At 43.1% G+C, this 19,363-nt stretch overlaps 1 protein-coding gene across 21 annotated transcripts in view; it reads right to left on the minus strand.

Annotated features, from left to right (window-relative positions):
* macf1a (microtubule actin crosslinking factor 1a) overlaps window positions 1-19,363 on the minus strand; it is a 235,242-nt gene that overhangs the window by 77,078 nt on the left and 138,801 nt on the right. For 20 of the 21 annotated variants that reach the window (XM_065470413.1, XM_065470403.1, XM_065470415.1 and 17 more), the window contains 16 exons: window positions 16,595-16,747; window positions 13,883-14,037; window positions 13,368-13,494; window positions 13,048-13,231; window positions 12,714-12,880; window positions 11,497-11,675; window positions 11,265-11,403; window positions 10,993-11,186; window positions 10,678-10,837; window positions 10,496-10,579; window positions 10,311-10,418; window positions 10,068-10,166; window positions 9,180-9,302; window positions 8,972-9,063; window positions 8,564-8,699; window positions 17-6,178 (listed from right to left, as the gene is read on the minus strand). In XM_065470413.1, coding sequence (XP_065326485.1) covers window positions 17-6,178; window positions 8,564-8,699; window positions 8,972-9,063; window positions 9,180-9,302; window positions 10,068-10,166; window positions 10,311-10,418; window positions 10,496-10,579; window positions 10,678-10,837; window positions 10,993-11,186; window positions 11,265-11,403; window positions 11,497-11,675; window positions 12,714-12,880; window positions 13,048-13,231; window positions 13,368-13,494; window positions 13,883-14,037; window positions 16,595-16,747 — 8,262 coding nt within the window. The remainder of the gene's footprint in view (window positions 1-16; window positions 6,179-8,563; window positions 8,700-8,971; window positions 9,064-9,179; window positions 9,303-10,067; window positions 10,167-10,310; window positions 10,419-10,495; window positions 10,580-10,677; window positions 10,838-10,992; window positions 11,187-11,264; window positions 11,404-11,496; window positions 11,676-12,713; window positions 12,881-13,047; window positions 13,232-13,367; window positions 13,495-13,882; window positions 14,038-16,594; window positions 16,748-19,363) is intronic. The other variant, XM_065470409.1, reaches the window with a different exon arrangement.

The raw sequence follows: 19,363 nt of genomic DNA on the forward strand, positions 1-19,363 counted from the left end.
CAAGTTTTCCTCTTGCCTTGCCAGTCACAGATGATGTTTCCTCTTTCTTTGACACCTGTTGGGGACTCTTGCTGGCGTCATCCTCTGCCCAGGTCTCAGTGGTGGTCTCAGACTGTGGGACTACAGGTGATTCAGATTCAGCTGCAGCATCTTCTGAGAGCAAAGCCGGCGTTTCTGAAGATTCAAGATGTTGCTGTTGGTTTTTTAAAGATTCTGATGCAGGAGTATCGGTGCCTTCTTCTTTGACTGGTTGGTGCTTTTTCTTCTTTCTGCCTTTGCCAGCTGTTTTATCAGGCTGTGGATCAGAAGCTGTGCGCTGAGCTGTGGACAGAGCAGCGGACAGAGCTGTGGACTGAGTCTCCACTTTGTGTTCATCGTGAGAAAGGTCAGCTTCGATCACACCTCCAGTGCCTGAATGGGATTTGTCTTTCCCGCCACTGATCTCTTCTGTTTGTACGATGTCCTGTACGTGATAACTGGGCCTCTGTGGTTGATACAAATGGGGTGAAGTTTGCTCAAGAGTCTCAACTGTTGGAATAATAATTGCAGTGGTCTCCACCTCAACTGTCTCTTCACCAGCCGAAGGTGAGAGGACATCCCCCGTTGGTGACCGACTCTCAGAATCTACCTTCTGCTCCTGAATCAAACCTGAGCTTTCCAAATCTGTTCTTTCCAGAGTGGATTTTGGGGTAATTTCTATTGTACTCACTTCCACTTTTTCCTTGCTCAGTGCCTTCTCAGTAGCAGGCTCAGCTTTTTCAGCCACTTTCAGCCTCTTGGATTTTTTGCTCTTCTTACTTTGTTTACTAGGCCGAGCTTCTTTAGATTGGACCAATGCAGCTGTCTTAATATCTTTTTGTATCTCATCCATTCCAAAACTTGCTTCCTTTTCTTTTTCATTTGAAGAAGCCTCCAGCGGTTCAGCCTCCGTGGTCTCCTCGACCAACAGTTTCTCCACAGGCAGATTTTCTTTGACTTCTCTCAGTTTCATGTTGTCCACCTTGACACTCATCTCTTCTTCTTTACTTTCTTCAGATAAACCATCGGATGTCTTGACAGTGTCTTCTTTTACAGCTCGACTCTCCACTCCATCCTCCTTAGCGTGCCGAGTTTGTGCCTTTACATCACTAACAGTTATACCTTTACCCTCCTTCTTCCCCACCTCCTTGCGCAGCGCCTGCAGCTCCTCAGCAGCCTGTTTCTCACTCACACCTTTTTCAAACACCTTTTTAAGAATACTCTCTTTGGCCTTCAGGATCAAGGCCGCTTTCTCTGTGTCTGGCAGAGGGGATTTCTGAGGCAGCTCATGCTCTTTCCTTTCCTTCACCTCCTGAATGCTCTCTGGTTTTTCTGGTTGCTGAGCGACAGAATCCTTTTCTTCAGGCTTCCCTTTCATCTCCTCTCTCTTATCAGCCTTTCCTGTAGCTGTTAATATTTTAGTTGCCTCTTTCTCTGGTTCAGCGATTAGTTTTAAGGCTTCTTTCTGTCCCTGTTTCACCAAATTACTCTCAACCTCAAATTTCTCATCAGTCCTTATGCCTTCGATTGGCCCTTCAGAAGCTCCCTGACCATGAATCTGTGATTTCAAATCTACGTCTTTTGACACAAGCTCAACTGTAGTCACATTAACAGCTTCAGACTTTCCTTCCATCTCCTCCTCAGTTTGATAAATTTGAGATGCATGCTTTATCTCTGAAGGGTGTGCTTCACTCTCTGCCTCTTTACCTTTTCCCTTCTTTTTATTTTTCCTCTTCTTTTTGCTTTTGCTTTCTGACTCTTTGGAAGCAGATGTCAACAACTGTGCTGACTCTTCAGAACGAGTGCTGGTTTTGATCTCTAAATCTTCAACCTTTAAGGGCTTTTCTTTCTCCACCACTTGGACCTTCTCTCTTATGCCATCATCTTTCTGCACTGCCACATCATCCTTTCTAGATTCCTCTTCGCCCAAATTTGACATTTCATCACCCTCTTTGCTTTCCTTTGCATCTATAACCATTACTGCCACAGGACTCGTCGTCTTAGGCTTCAATCTTCCATCCTCAGGAACATGCTCTTTTTCCCCACCCTGCACAGGTTCCCCATTGACACCTGTTCTATCCTTTTCCTGTAAATCTTTGTCAGCATGATAGATTTGTGTCGGCTTGACTTCTACAGAATCTCTGATAATGCTTTTCCTTTGTTCATCATTTATTTGCCGTCTCTCATCTGCCTCCTGTTCAGGAAGACTCTGTGATTTAGTGGTGTCTTTCTGTGGTTCAATTTCTTTTATGGCTTGCTGGATTCTTTTCTCAACATTAGTTGCAAACTTAAATAAGATGTCCATGGACTCGTCCGGCTGCCTTGAAGTCTTTTCTTTCCTTGACTCAGGTTTGTCCACTTTGTCCTCATCTGCAATCGTGTCATATAACTTTAACTGATCTGAAAGTACAGATGTCAGTGTTTTCTCTTCATCTTGCACCGCTTCTCTCTTTGAAGGTGGAGATTTCATGGGCTCCTCAGTGTTAACATCAGACCAGTTTGATGGACTGTCTGGACTTGATGCTGACAATATGATAGCAGGGCTGTATGTACTATCTGATGAGGCAACGGGTGTAGAGCTTTCTTCACCACCCTCGGTCTCTACTGACATCACTTTCTCCTGAATCTCCAATGCTACATTGTTAGATATCAGTCCTAAAGCAGTTGCAACATTGAGACTGGAGACTCGTTGTCCAGTTGAAGGATCAACTAAGCCTCCTTTCAAAAACTGGTTTGTAGCTATTTCTGTGACCATATCATCTCCAACTAAACCTCTCTTAGAAGCTTCAGGCAGGGAGAGCCTTTCTCCAGTTCTGATATCAATGATCCCACCGCTGTCTGCCTGGCTTTGGAGAAGTCTCAGTGCTGGAGCTGGATCAACTTTCTTTAGTGCAACTGCTTCGGGAAGGGTCAGTGTTTCATTTGATTGTTTATCCTGAACACCACGGAATGGTTTCACCTCCAAGAAGCGTTTACCTGTTTCAATGTCTATCTTACCCTGGTTTACAAGTTCTGAATAGGGTACAATGCGTGCTGTTTGGGGGTCAAGCACTCCCTGAGTTACTGTGGGAGAAGCCATGACTTCACTGGCTTTGTTCTCATCTAGAAGACCCTTAGTAACAGCCTCTGTCAAAGTAAGTTTGATTCCAGTGTCAGGGTCTGAAATAGCTCCGGTTGATGCTTGGAAAACAAAAGCTTCTGGGCGATGTGAAGGACTGACTTTTCCTTGGTAGACCCACTCAAGTTCCTCTAACCCAGGAGCAACAGACCGATCTACTAGACCTCTATCAACAGCATCAGAAACTGGAAGCCTCATGCCTGAAGGATGGTGAATTATACCACCTTCAGCCACTTGTCTAGCCAAGACCTGATAAGCCTCCTCTGGTCTAACTAAGCCTTTGTGAATAGCTTGTTCTATAGGAACTGGAGACTTGGACTCTGGGTCGAGAACACCTTCCATCTGAAGCTGCAAACTGGCTTTCTTGAGGAATGTTGAGGAATCTGCATCCTTTCCTTTGCATGCCTTCTCCAGTGCTACAAGTTCTTCTCTATGATCGTCCTCAATCAGCCCCAGGTTTGCTGCTAGAGTCACAGAGACTTTCTTATCCCTACGCAGGTCAACAATCCCCCCAGATGCCACCTGGGCTTCCAGAAGTCGAGAGGCTGTGTCGGGATCAATCAACCCTGCCTGAGCTGCCTCCCTCACCCCACAGATCTGCCTTTTCTCCACATCAACAACCCCTGCAAGGGTTTTATCTGACTTTAGGACACCCCACATTAGATCTTCATCTAGTAAACCCTCCTGCATAACTTCCTCCATGGTAAGTGACTCCCCACTGCTGGCATCTAGGAAGCCCCCAAACAAACCGGCTTGAGCCATTAATTTAACAGCTGTATGGCCAGGAAGGACACCCTGGGCTACTGCCTCATCTGGCAGTAGCTTTTCCCCTTCTTCTGTCATTAGACCTCCCCGTTTGAGCTGCATGACCATCCTCTCCAGTTCAGCATCCTCTTCTTGCTTCTCTGCTACTGCTTCAGAGATATCAACTTGTGGTTTAGCTTGCTTTGAGTCGGTCTCTTTTACAGTCACACTTTGTTTTATAATTTCTGATTCAGCCTGGGAATGTTTTATATCTTTCCTTTCTTGGGATGCTGTTAATTTAACATCTTCATTTGGTTTTTCCTCTGGGATGAGCTCTTTGAATGTCTTCCTTTCAACATTGTCCTCTGATTTGAGTGGTGCTGTGGCCACTTCAATAACTTCTGTTGCAGTTGTACTTCCACTGTCGCACACAGGACTATCCATGGGTTGGTATTCAGTTTGTATTATTTCATTTGGGTTCTTTGTTATTTCATCGTTGAGGTATTTAGCTGAAGCTAAACTGTCCCAATTGGTTTCTTTCTTTTGTTCATCTACCTTTTCACTTTTATCACCACCAATTTCATATTTAGCTGAAATGGCTAAATCTTCTTCTATGGGTTCTGATGGTTGCTGCAATGATTTGTTGTCTCCTTCCCCATCATGCATTTCTTCTAGACCGCTTCTATCGTTAATCTCAAAATCCTTACTTGGTGTGACTAAACTGGAACTGTCGTCGTCACCTTCACTCACTCCATTACCTGCCAAACTAATCTTTTCCCCCATTTCCAGTTTATCCATCTTATCTGTAGCCATACTGCTTAGCGGCTCAACCCCACGAGCAGATTCTCCAGCAACCATGTCAGCGTCCTTGATCATTATCATTAGCTCAGGGTCAAGCAGCACGAGGCGCTTTCCAGAATGAGCATCTACATAGCTGTGAGTCATGAGGTGAAACAGCAGCTTGTGTTTGGCTTGTTCTTCAGGATCCTTCCCATTAGTTGATGTAGTTTCCCACACAAGGCCTGTGGGACATGATGGAGGCAGTGGAGAGGATGGAGGAGAGGAGGAGCTAGTGGAACCCCAGCTGTGGCGGTTTAGAGATGGGTTACCTGACTGGTTCATGTTGGAAAGAACATCTGGTATGTGGATTTCTTTGAGAAAACTGACCGCACTGGGATCTAATTCATTTTCAGCAGTCCTGTTCAGGGGCAGCACCTGAAGGGTTTCTGGGTTGTACAAAGCCCCAATGGCATGTCGTTGTCTCAGCGTGCTCCTTGCTAGATCCCCCGAGATCACACCTTGTTGAACAGCCTCAGCAATGGGTAAAACCTCTCCAGTTTCAGGCCAGAGCAAGCCCATAAAAGTCCAGAGAGACTCAAGGACCAACAGAGCCAAACGAGTGGAGAGAAGGTCTCTGCGAATACTCTCTTCTAAGTCCAGGCGCTCTCCACTGAAAGGGTCTAGAATGCCCCCATTTTGCAGTTGACGTGCTAACATGGCACAGGCTAGATCCTGGTCCATAAGCCCATGGCGAACAGCTTCGTCAACTGTCAGTCGATGGCCAGATCGTGGGTCTGCAATACCACCGGCAAAAAGCTGAGCTTCAAGAAGTCGTACAGTAACTTTCCGATCAATCAGTCCCTCCTGCACAGCACGGAAAATACCGACTTTTCTTCCAGAACGGAGGCAAACTGTTCCTCCAGGATGCTGCTTGACAGGGAAGAGAAGAAGCCCTGAATCATCATCGAGAACACACTGGAGCTGCAGCTCACAGAGATTTACTTTTTCAGCTGTGTTTGGATCAATCAGCTCTCTGTGTTGTAGTCTTGACTGGAGCTTGGTAATAATTCTGGGAGACAAAAGTCTCTTGTCTTCTGCTTGCTCCAAACTCAACATTTTTCCAGTTGAATGTCTCAATCCTCCAGTGTTCATCTGGAGTTGGAGAATGCGAAGTCCCACTTCCTCTCTGATTAGCCCAGTCTCCATGGCTCTAACTACAGGCAAGGCATTTTCTTGTTGTTCATCACTCACAGTCTTGGTATTTTCCACCAAATACAAGGCACTCTCAAGCTCAGACAGGGACTGTCTGGTTTGGCTGTCAATTAGGCCTCGAGTTAGAGCTTGCTCCAGTGAAAGTTTGACAGGAGAGTCAGGTTGAAGGAGCCCACCCATAATGAGCTGGGTCTCTAGCAGAACATGGCAGGTGTCCTGGTCAATAAGACCACGTTGAGCTGCTCGGAATACTGGGAATGTTTCCACTGTACTCAGGTCAATCACTCCAGCAATGGCAATCTCATTCTGCAAAAAGAAAGAAACCAAAATCCCAGTTGATATTCATTCTCTTCTCTGTATGACCTGGCAGTTTTAGCCAGCACGGATATTACGTAACGTTAATTTGTTATTATGTGACACTACACTATGACAGATCGTAGAATCAGGAAAAAAAAAAGAAGAAGAAAACCCGCAACCACTTGCCACAAAACAGCTTATCCATGTTTAAAAATGCCACTATATACATATTTCTGTTAGCATTTTGCTAATTTATATTTTTGATTTGTTTTAATTTCTATTAAATTAAAAGGCATTTTAATACTTACCATCACTATTCTAGGACAAGCAGTAAGCATGCAACAAAGCAAATACTAACAAAAATGCAGAAAGAAGCTCTAGATAAGGGGAAGCAACAGCAGAAAAAGGAACACACAAGTATTCAGAAGTTGAGGAGAATAAGAAAAACTACACAAGAAAAACTTACAGGCAACGGTAAGAGAGAAAGCGAGCGCTACTTACCGTTTGGGCCCGTCCTGCTGTGCACACACTAATGGGCCAGTTTATGGCTCGGCAGAGCGAGGCGCGACAGGTGAGAAGCTGGTTGTTAGCGTTCTGCATGCCACTCTTCATTCAGACTCCTAACACTGCTTTGACGTCAAAACTTCAAACTGACCTAATGTTAAACTGAGTAGGCTCGGGTAAGGTACAAACTGAAACTATACTAAACCATGACTGCTCAGTGAAAGCTGATCGAGGGTTGGGCAAATATGTGGCAAATAGTGATAAATAATATATATATTTATCAGTATTTCGACATTTCTGATAGTAAGTTTACCTGCTGATTTGCACAGATTATGATTATTATTGCAGATTTGTATCTTTAACTGCATCACGCATTACATAATACATCTCCAGGAGACTGGATGGCACTAAAACTAACCATGCAGCTGATCTAACCTGCAATCACAAAATAACTAATGATGTTTATCAAAGTCCTGTTTTGCTTTGTTTTCTGATCCTTGGATGTCCACAACTCTCCGTTGGCAGCTGTTAGTGATTTTCAAGCAAAATGCTGGTTTAAAAGTTTCACACATTAATAGTATGCATTAGAACAAACACAAAAATGTCTCACACACACTCTTGTGATCTGGACACAACATGCTCAAATGGTGAAGTTGTTTTTTTTTTTTTTTTGCATAGCTGGCCTTTGGTGCACTTACACTCTAAAATACAAAAGTGACTTCTTAAAAAGTTCTACTTTACCTTTTAGTGAGCATTTTTAGTAAAACCATAAAACATTTACACAAAAAAATCAACTATGAGTGCAACTGTTAAAAACTAGGAAGTGTCATAAATGAGAGCTTCAAACCTGAAATTCTCACACACATCCAGTGATGATGTATTGTATTTCAAATGAAAGGGAGGAACACTTATATGAGAGTGCGAGGGCTGGGAATGTGCGATTCCCATTGGATGACTGTACATCTACATGGGGTAAACGCAGAAAAATGCTAAAAAGCAATGCTGACTTTATGCAGTGGCATTTCACCACCATATAAAGAAAAGTAACATTTTACTTTTTCGATGCTGGGATGACAAAAATGTGGATGTACCTTTATTTTGACAGTTTCTAACAATGAAAAGCAAAGCTCTACAGCTTTCACTTCACTGCTAGCGTCACCTGGGAAGCACTGATCTAGTGCGGCACCACTAAGGCCGTGTATTAACCATGTTAGCAGCTCAGCAGATGTATTTTCTGATGATAATGATGATGACGGTGACAATGAGGATGATAAAAATCAGGGTTGGTGATAGTTAATGACATGAATGCAGGCTTTTATATGATAATGTGAGAGTGGATCACTCCATGCTGAGGCCCAGTTCAGATGGTGTATTCCAGTTGTTTTCTGTCCTTTTGACATGTCCCTTTAACACCCATATATTGATTAATGAGCTGCAGAAGTTTCTTATACCAAATACAAAACAAAACACTGCAGTATATTCTAGATGGATAAATTATTTTAGCAACCCTTATTTCTCCAGTGATGACCAAAAAGATGGTCATCCTGGTAGAAATGGTTATTACACAGGATCTGAATACACATCTGAACAGGATCCGTCGGTGTTTGTTAAACCAAACCAAGTCAATGAGTGACATTCATCAACACTGGTGATGTTTTTCAGAAATGCAAATCGGTGAACACACAACATGCTGAACAACATAGACGATAATTTGCTGGCCCACATATAAACTCACGCTTCGCTCGCAAAGATATTCAGACTCAAGGAACATTTTATAAAAGTACCTTTGTGGTAATTTTTGTTTAAGCTCGCATAAGCAGAATACATTTTTGCCATAAATCTGAAGACACCCTTCTTCCCGCTCGGCCCACCCCAGCCAAACCGATCTACCTTTCTTTCCTCCTCTTTGGCCAGTTGCTGCTCCAGCTGCTGCAGCTGTTGGGTGGAGCTGTCGCACAGCTGGTTGTAGGTGGTCTTCAGCTCGTCCAGCTGAGCCTCCACGTGCGCCCGCTCCTCTGGGGACAACCTACAGAAGAAAAGAGGGACAAGGTTAACAGGTGTAGTTAGGTGTTTAACATTAGTCTGCATGTGTGTTAGAATGATGCTTTACAGTGGCTTTGACATAAAATATATAATGTGATTGTTTGAAGTTGGCAATTATCATCATCTAATCCTAACTTCTATTTACCCGCTGGTTACTACAGAAGTGGCGCCTGTGGTGCGCGCACTGCTGGCTGGGAGGACAGTTTAAAAATCATTGCTGTCTGTGAGGAGTCCATGCATGTCATGTTAACTTACTTGCTGGCCTGTTTCGACAGAAGGAAGACCTGTGTGCTCCTTATAGCTTCAGCCACCTGATCTTTCTTGGCTGCTAGCTGTTCATTGATGGCCTGCAGAAAAAACAGATGAAGAATCTATTTGACAACACAACAACCTTCATGTACCACTAAACGAGGTACCAACATAACAGTCTCCTTCGCATTCATTGCACATATATAGACAGTACCTGTTGAGCAGCCAGAGAAGACTCGGCGCTGGGGCCACCAGCGCGTCCCTGGAGGCCTTTGACCCAGCCCAGAAGATCTGAAACCTGCCCCACCCTGGCCTGTTTCTCCTCCTCCACCTCTTTCTGCACAGATAGAGGCAAGAAAGCAAAAATTAATGACATTAAACAGTAGATATCACATAAGATCCCTTTTTATCAATTCACCTGTGCAGCACATACAGTATGAGATATCACACCCCTGTGTGTCCTGAGCAGAGACACCTCTATTCACACCTTTCAGGCAGATGACCTGTGATGACATATCACAGGCACCACCTGCACACATACACCCTTCTCACCACAAACATCCCTCAGTTCATATACAGGTTTTGACACTGTACTCTCTGCCTGTGGTGTCGCGTCACATCCTCCGGAGGCTTCTGATAACTGCACCTTGCATGTTAACGCCAGACACCCCAGTATGGGGATGCATTGCAAGGGGTTTGGACTGTAGTGACAGCTGCACATCAATTATTTGGAGCTGCTAGCTGCTTTTCCAGCTTTCAAGCATTGCTGACCACTTCTGATAGACCAGTATGTCCTGGTCGGAACAGTTAAATCTACACTTCCCAGTTAAAGTTTTCTCACTTTCTGTTGTTATGTTGCAGTGTTGCTTCTCTGTGTTGCCTGCCGAGAGGTCAGATTTGATAGCCAGATCTCTGCTAGTCTGGTGGCAATGCTCAAAAGCATAGGAGCTTCATCCACTCAGGGAACAGAAGTTATAATAGCTAACTCTTCGATTCAGTGAGCTACAGCAACCACAAGTAGTGTATATGTAAATTAAACAGTTAATAATAGATGACCGCTGTGTAAAGCAAGAAAGTCAATGAAAGAGAATCAAAGTGTCACCTCCTCCTCCTCCAGTCTTCTCAGAGCATCGCTGATGTACTTCACATGCTGGGTTGTTAAGGTCACTAAGGCTGTGTAGCGTGTGCGCAAGTCCATGAACTGAAGAGATAATAAAAACCCCAAACAAACACATCACTAACTGCGGGATATTAGATTCAGACAAATACAAAACACACAAACTTTATTTACTTAAAACAATCAAGCCCCTGCAATGATCAGGATGGTAAACAGTTATCTCATTACCTCCTGAGTGATAGCGTCAGAGGAAGAGTGCATCCTTCTCCTCTTGACAGGTGATTTGTGCATCGACTCTACAAAGGCTCTGAATGTCATCAGCTGTAGTTCATAATCCTACAAGATAAAAGCACGAGAGAAATCAAGTTTCCTGTGTACCTTCACTCCAAGACACGTCTGTCACGGTTTCTCACCTTCACTGAGGCACAGTATTGTTTGGAATGAGTCTGGCACTCGTCTAGTTTGGTCTGATTCTGTTCAATCTCAGCTACCAAGGCCTAGAAAGAAAAACAATCAGAATTTATAAATGTTTAGGCTCAAGTCGTTTTTCTCATCTGGACACATGTTTTAAGTCAGAGGATTCAGCGGCACTAACAGTCTGCTGGGCCAGTTGTTCCGACAGCGCTTTGCTGTCCATCTGTCCCGGCTGTGTGTTTTCTTGTCTCTCCGTTGTCTCTTCGATCCATTTGATCAAAGCGGAGTGGCCGTCTCTGTACTGCTGCAGGGAGGAGCCCAGAGCTTCAAGATCCGCTCGTCTGCACGAAAAAAGAAAACTACCTTCAGATCATTTTCCACACTAACGTCCTGATAAGTTCACCTCCAGTTAGTTTTTCTTAGCAGATCGTTACATCGTTTGTCACAACACACATGAATCATGCTCCTCCTTTTCTTTTTAGGCATCTTCACTCACCGTGTCTCCATCTGTCTTTTGATTCCACTCCATCTTTCTGTTATCTGATTGGCTTTGTCCTGGTAGCGCTCGAGCTCAGGGCTGCGGTCCGGGTGGAGCCTGTTGAGCTTAGACCCCGCCTCTTTGGCCTGATGTACCTCCACCTGCAGAGACTGGAAGACGCCTTCCTGCTCGCCAAGCTCAGCCTGCCACTTCTGAAAGTTAGAGGTTAGAGGGTCAGAGGTTCATCTTTATAGAGACATGAGAGGACTTTATGTGATGGTGAGGCTTACCCCCAGTTGATCTCTGAGGTTCTGAATGGCTGTTGTGTCAGCAGGAACAATGTCTTCCTCACTTAGTCTGCTCTCGTACTTCCTGACTTGGCTCTCTGCTTCATCCAGGCTACGGATCAGGACATCCACTGTTTTTAACCTAAAGATGTAAAAGGACAACAAATTGTATCATCTGGGGAAACAAAAAGAACAGAGCAGTTTCACATAACTGAAGGAGGAAAATCTAACTAACTTTTCAAGGTAGACAGCTGAGAGGTTGTGCAGTTTGTCTATCTTCTCCACAGCGTGATTGAGCTCCGACCGGAGGACAGGAACGCTGGACGAGGTCGGCTTCTCCTCAAAGAACTTAACGCAGCGATGAGACACGTCACCCAAACTGGAGCGCAGGCTGTCCAGCTCAGACTTCAGCTTCTGCATAAAAAGTATGTTTTTAAATGGTTTTTTGGAACCATCTTTTTTTAAACTACATGGTGACAATCATTAAAATGTAAATAAAAACTGCTTTACTTCATCAAAATAGCTTCCTCTGTGGTAAATGTTTCGAAACTTCCACACTTCTTAAGCCATACTACTCAATACCAGTTGTAATCATCATCGCTTATTTATTTGTTTATTTATAAGGAACCCCATTAGCTTCCACAACAGTGGTTGCTATATGGTTGCTCAAATAAAATATTACGCAATAAAGTGGATGCAAAATAGCCTCATAATTTGGCTGTTACATCCACAGTGAGGTTTTACTATTGTGAAAATATAAACATAAATATCAATAACATTGACACAAAATACACAAATTTCCATTACAAATCACATTGCCCTCTTACAATATTTACAGTAATTAAAAGCTGCCTAAATAGACTTTTAAGTGTTTTTGAAATTATGAATAGAAGCCAATTCTCTAATTGCATAAGGCAATTTATTCCACTTAAAAGATGATTTAAATATAACAGAATTCTTCAAAAAGTTGCTTTTAACTCGAGGAGTTACTAAATTGCGGTTTGTTGAAAATCGTGTAGTATGATTATGTATTTCGTCTGGATACTGCAACTGAGCAGAAAAAAATGTGGTGTGTTTAACAGTATTGCTTTCTTAATAAATACAGGTAAGCCATAGTATAATTTAGCTTGTACAGGAAGCCAAGAAAGTTTATTATGCATTTTTTTGATATTTGTATAGTATGAACACCTTAACACTAATCTGGCCGCCTTATTCTGGACTAACTGAAGTCTGTTAAGATCTGTCTTGTTAGCTGCTCACCAAAAATGCTGACTTGTATGATCAGTATTTGCTGTGATATTTCTTGATTAATCCAAAAACAAATCTATCAATGGATGAGCGCTCCTTCCTCTGCCTTTATAGACGATGACAACAATATACTGCAAAAAAGCCTCAGTTCTTTATAACATGGGTTATAACTGTGTGCAAGCAGCAGATGGAGCTCAAACTCACCTCCTGCTCTCTAATCTGGACCGTGTTGTCAGCACCATCACCTGACAACAGGATGGGAGGTGGAGTCTCAATACTCCTCATCAGTCTCTGCTCAGCCTCGTTAATACAAAGGGTGATGTTCTGCAGCTCTGACAGGTACGACCGAGAGACTGACTCATCCTTCTCCACTGGAGAAAAATGAAAGATGGGGAACAAGGTGGATTATTTTCATTAACAGATTAAGACGGTCATTTTGAGACACGCAGAGCTATTATTTGCATCAGTTTGACTGGTCAGAGGTCAGCAAGAGATTAACTAAATGTATCCGTGTGTGAGCCCGTCCATCTTCACTCACCGGTCTCCATGTTGAGCAGCAGGTCCTGGCAGTGTTGCTGGGCCTGCTGAACGTCCTTCTCGAGCTCTCGTCTTTCGGCCGGCGTGAACAGCGAGCTCTCTTTGCTGTCTGACAGAAAGTCGGCTAGCTGGGACTCCAGGTGATTGAGGATGTGCTCCCGGTCTGATGGAGACTGACTCCGAACCTGAAAGGTGAGACAAGGAGGGAGAAGATAAATACAACGGAAGAGAAGAAAAGAAGCACAAATTGAAATCATCACAGCGAGAGAATAAAGTCCAAATTCATAGCCATCACATTTAAACGCATGGAGAGGATCTCACCGTGTCCAAGTTCCACCCAGATACAGTCTTGATGTCTTTGAGCAGGTAGTGCCACGATACCACACTCTTCATGTTGACATGGAGCTGATGCCACAGGGACATGACCTTCTGGTACAGCTGCTCAGCTCTGTAGACAGAACACAAGGAACATGAACATTAGTCTCTAAAATACTAAACAAAATAGATTCAGATTAAAAGGACGTCCAGTCTAAAGTTATTTCAGCATTGCTGCCCCATTTTATAAACCAAAACTCAAGCTCAACAGTCAGATAAGCTCTAGAAAACAGTTTCTTAGGATTTTGGACTGATGTGAAGGCCGAACTTTCCTACTCTGTAGTGCTTCCTGAAGTGTACGGCCTCGCTACGCTAGGCATTATGGAAAATTGTGGCTTTTGTGCATCAAAGATTTAAAAAAGAAATCAACTATAAAAAACTAAATAATCAGGACAGTGCTATCCACAAGAAATGTTTAATACATTCACAACACCAATGCACGTTTCCAGTATGTGGCTCACCTGCTGCCTGTGTCGATGGCCTCCTGGTTTGGAGGCGGGACGGTGAAACACACCGAGGGGACCATGGCTTCGTTCCCCGTCGGACTGATCACTTTCCACTTGGTCCTCTGAGAGTTGTCCTGCAGCACACACTCCTCTCCTCGGCTTATCGTGATCTGAGAGTATGAGGCGAGGCGCGCAGACAGGGAAGGACAGATGAGAGCGGAAATGGAGGTTATGAAAATGATGTTGGAAATGATGTAGAGAACAGGATTGACAGCAAGAGAGAATATTAAGAGAAAGGTTCACAAAGCGAGGGAGTTGCAAAAGATGATGGAGAAAGAATGGAAGGAGAAATGCCCAGAAGAAAGCAAGGGAGGAGAAAAAAGGGGGGGAAAACGCGTAAATCAAAAGCAAACAGCAAAAAAAGCTCATAATGCAACACAAAATGCAAAAATTCATGGACTTCATGAAATTAGCAGGAGCCCTAACATGACGTGATATTAGAGAAGCTGAGGGAGGACAATGCCATGTGGTGTGAAAGCTGCTTTGCACCAGTAAAGGCTTTTATTGTGAAAGCAGCAAATATACTCCAAACTCAAAGCGAAACTTCCTAAAACCTGAGCTGGGTTTGAATAATTTAACGAGGAAATAAACATTAGTGACACGTTATCTGCAGGAAACCCAGCAGAGGATATAAACAGAAGACAAATGAGTTTGGCTTTAAAATTCAGCGTTAGGGCTGCACAGCTATCCCCACCCGCCACCCTCTCTCACCCCTTCCCTGCACACACACACATACAAACCATAATGCAAAGCTGTGCACAAACACTTAATACATGAAGATATATTGAAACGGAAATGTTATTTTCTGACTGACTGAATGAGCCTGAGGGGCACAGACGGGTTAAATTCAGTTCAGTTCAGCGATTACCACCTGCTCTTATCAACTGATCTCAGTCTGACACAAATCTGTGACTAAACATACGAAACTAAACTGATTCTGCATAAATATATGAAATATGCAGAAAAGAGATATTTTTTTATTTCTGTTTGTAGTCCAATTGCCACTGACCAATCATATTTAAGCTGGATTTTACTGCATAAAGATAAACATCTATGAAAACTGCGAAAGAGTGACGTAGTTTCCAAAAAACAATCTCCAAACCATTGGCTATTGTCTGACAACAATGCATCCAGCATTCTGTCAGCCTTTTAAAAAGCATGTGCATTCAGTGACAATAAGCTGTACACAGAACAGGAAGTCTTGGCCTGGATAGCAGCTGGCTATACCAGAAACACCGAATCATTTGCAGTAATTCCCAGAGGCTAAGTTAGTACTTGGTTACTGATTAACAGATTGTTGCCATAATAAACTTTCGTGAGATTATCCTATCACCGGATTCTGGCTATGAGGACACCATAAACATATGCACATATAGAAAGAGTGATGTGTCACTTGGACATTATAATAAAACACTTAAATAAACATAATTGGCTGATTTGATTTGGAAAACATCACTAAATTATATTTTCCTGTAAAAACATACAACAATAAGTTTTAATTTTTGTTCCAGGGAGGAAATCCAGTAAAAGGTACTCAGAACCATTTCATACGTAATTTCATCTAATTTATTCCAAGAAGTCTGAGAGTGCAGGCACAAAGTTTATTACCAATTATACAACCTGAAATCAGCTGATAAGAAAGCGGCACCTGGGGGCAGTACAGTGTGTGCAGTGTTAGAATCTGAGGTGAGAGAGGGAGAATATAGGCAGCTATACCTGAACGTTTGTCTTGCCAGCCCAGCCGACAGACGAGGGGGGAGGGAGGGAAGAGAATGAGGAGGAGGAAGAGGAGGGAGTGAGAGGGGAGAGGCCAAAAAAAGGTACATGAGGGTATGGAAAGAAAGGAGAAGACACAGGAAAGTGAAGGAGAGAAAGATTACTTTTGGTTCATGTGCACGTTTGTCCAGATGTTTTTTTTTTATAACTGTCAGCTGTGTGCGAGGTTTCGTCACATTGCTTTAGATCAGTGATGAGGTGGAGGACCAAACCACCTTCATCCTTTACCTGGAAACAAGACCTCACATCTGGTATGCTTCAGGGAGCAAACCACCCTGGGCAATCTCACACATAGTAGACTAAATTTAGCAGCGCTGGGGGGCAGCTGTATGTCCGTGCCAAGCTCTCAGGGTGCAAAGAAGATGGGACAGATGTATAATTGATTGGCTTTTAGATTCCCAGAGGTCATCACAGCTGAATCTGAGAGTGAATCTCATAATGCCTGAGTTATTTTTCTTAAAGACTGAGTCAGAGTGTTTTCTGAGGAGGACAAAGGCAAAGATCATAAGTTCTGGTTAATTATGTCCATTCAGTTTCCAAATTTCGACATGCTGGTTTTAAAAAAAGAAAAAGAAAAAAGGAGAAAACTGGAGCTGTGAAAAAAAGAAGAAATCCACTGCTGTGCGATATTCATCGCTATGGAGGAAACTTCATGTAGATGTTTACATCAATCTCAATTTCACGAGCAGAAAACAGTAGCTGAGTAAGGCCTTTGTGGGGAAGTGCAGGGCAGGGGGAGCTGGTTGGTGGTGAGGGGCGAAACAATCGATATGTGAGGTCATCGGTGAGTCAGTGCTAAATATGCACATGTTTTTCTTAAACAAAGTCACAGGTTTGAGGGACATGCCCACATGTTCATGAGGTGTAATGATACTGCTCTGGGTGCCGTACCTCGATCTGCTTGTAGTCACAGATGGCTTTGATGGGTGTTGTAGTTCCCAGAGTGCTCTCTGCACTGCGGGGGCGCAGCTGCACCACCGTCTTGGCCCGGCCCACCAGGCTAGCTACTGTACTCCGATACTCAATGAGCTGCTCTTTCTCCTCCTACAGGAAGGAAAACAACAACAACATTAAACATTGAAACTCTTTATGAAGACTGTACATGTGTGGATTTACAATAACATTCATCTAAAGGCATTTTTTCCACTGTAAGGTAAAGATCTATCTATCTGAGAACTTAAAGTAGGGATGTTAACAGCATGCTGACCTTTCCATTAGGTAATTATTTGATAAATACCCATATCACACGCCATAAATAATAAACAATGTTAAAAAACTACAGCAGATCTATCAGGTTGCATTTTAAATACATTCTAACAGATAAATATGTAATTAAACACCAAATATATTAAAATTCTAAATATCTGTAACAAAATCCAGTGTATGGAAGTCAATCCAGCAGCTACAGTGGCCCTGAGAGGCCAAACAGACTGCAACTTAAGAAAACACCTGCAATAAGAAAAATGCTGCAAAAGCACACAAAACACAACGGAAATAGGGAAAACGAAAACAGAAATGGGAAAAAACACAAGGGAAGTGTTTCTGGGGAGACAATAATCCGACGGACGAGTTGCAGGAACCAAAATATGCTAAGAATTGCGCTGGGAGACACTTAAAAGAAGCGGAGGATCTATCGGTTTTGTGAGGAAAGAAAATATGAGAGGTAAGTGTGTTAGCCTAAAAATCCGTCATCAGTATTATATGAATCATGATAAAACACGCCTACCATGTTTTGGGTTCCTGCAACTGGTCCGTCGGGTTATTGTCTCCCCAGAAACACTTCCCTTGTGTTTTTTCCTGTTTCTGTTTTCGTTTTACCTATTTGTTGTTCTTTTTTCCTATTTCCATTGTTGTTTTTCCTACTTCCATTGTGTTTTGTGTGCTTTTGCAGCATTTTTCTTATTGCAGTCCGTTTGGCCTCTCAGGGCCACCGTAAGCAGCAGACATTTCAGTCTAAATCACAAATAATGCTGGAGAAATCCATGAATGAGTTTACAAAATTTCAGAAAATCCTTCCAGCAGACGTTCAGATGTTTCACCCTATATCATCTTTCCTCAAGTTTTTCATTTTCACACCACAAAATCCACCCAAATCATATTTAAGCAACATTTTCTGTCTGAAGTCCTTCAACACATAATCAGCTTAACGGCCTATTAGCCTGTAGCTGCTGAGATGAGTGGGCCTGCTGCTTCCTGACTCAGCTGCCCGTGTTAGCCTGACCACTAACCATTAAACATTTAACATGGGCTTTTCACCCTGACAGGTAGAATTACATTTCACTTCTCTCTCGCCCCTAAAGCAGAAGCAGAGAGAGTCATTAAGGATTCATTAGAGAGGGAGACAACAAGGAGACAGTTACAGGTACAGGAAAGAAAACAATGAATGGAGCTGAGAGTTAGACACAGTCTGAAGCAGAGAGCTAATAACTTCATACATCACACCCCAGGAATGAATTTCACAGTGAGATGGCATTCGCTGCAGTCAGCAGGACCAGTGACAAACATAATTTACACAGACATAAATTAAAATGTGGATGCATGAGGAATTCTAGTTAATTACAACCACAGGGTATCAAGGACTTCTGTAAAACAAATTAGATCACCAGAGAAGCATTGCACTAAAAGAAGACCGTGGATAACATGTATGACAGCATTATACTTAGGGAGAGGTTCCTGTACAAGGAGATAAAATACGTATTTTATCTTGCTTCAAAGGCAACAAATGCTTGTGGTATCTAACCACATATGAAGAAGCCATTCAGTGACAGTCCACAAAGGAAAGATTAGGCAGGAAACAAGTCAGAATGGAGGGAGAGGTCTGATCAAACGGACACTGCTAAACACCAATCTCCACCTTAAAGAAGCTGAATAGGATGATTCAATGTTCTTGTCTCGGTTATTATCTCTGTCAAACAAAAGTTCAGCTGCTTCTTTGTTATGTCATTTAAAGGTACCTGGAGGACCGGCCTGTCAGCACATTGCAGTGCAAACTTCACCAACACACAACCACACACAGGCTGACAGACAAAGATGTAAACACAGTAGACAGCATGTGATTATAGCATATCTATATAAAATGCTGAGTACACCCAGGCTGCTAAGAAAAGCATCTGTTTGTGACACCCGCTCTCTCGCACACCTCTTTAATAAGAGGACATGGATGCTGCTCTGGCCTGTGGAGCGATGCCCGCACTAACCCTGCCATCTGCTCGAAGTCAGAGGTGTGTGTGTGTGTGTGAGAAGTAGGTGCAAATATGGCAGGCTTGCAAATGTGCCACAGGGGGGAGATGATTCAGGACTCTGTAACAGATTACTTCGCCCTGTCACATGAGGTGCTGCAGCCGCCCGAGGCAGAGCAAAAACAATCAGGAGGATGCTGCAACACCAGCAGCTCAGCTAATGCAGGTCTCTGATGATATAGTGGTTAGAAAAATGCTGTATCATTCCTGATAATATGTCAGTCTGGGAGTATACTGAATGTTCGAGTTTGCACTTTGTGCACACGGTGGAAGCAGGGATTGAGGACACTCAGTTATCTGGGATAGAAATGTGCTACTTAAAATGTTCATTGTAGCATATTTTCTGGTTTGCACATGACTCTGCAGCTGTGACTCAGAGAGGTACGTTTGATGGTTTGAAACCTGGTTCTTCTAGTACTTA

The sequence above is a fragment of the Pelmatolapia mariae genome, linkage group LG22, assembly GCF_036321145.2.
Source record: "Pelmatolapia mariae isolate MD_Pm_ZW linkage group LG22, Pm_UMD_F_2, whole genome shotgun sequence".
Classification (NCBI taxonomy): Eukaryota; Metazoa; Chordata; class Actinopteri; order Cichliformes; family Cichlidae; genus Pelmatolapia; species Pelmatolapia mariae.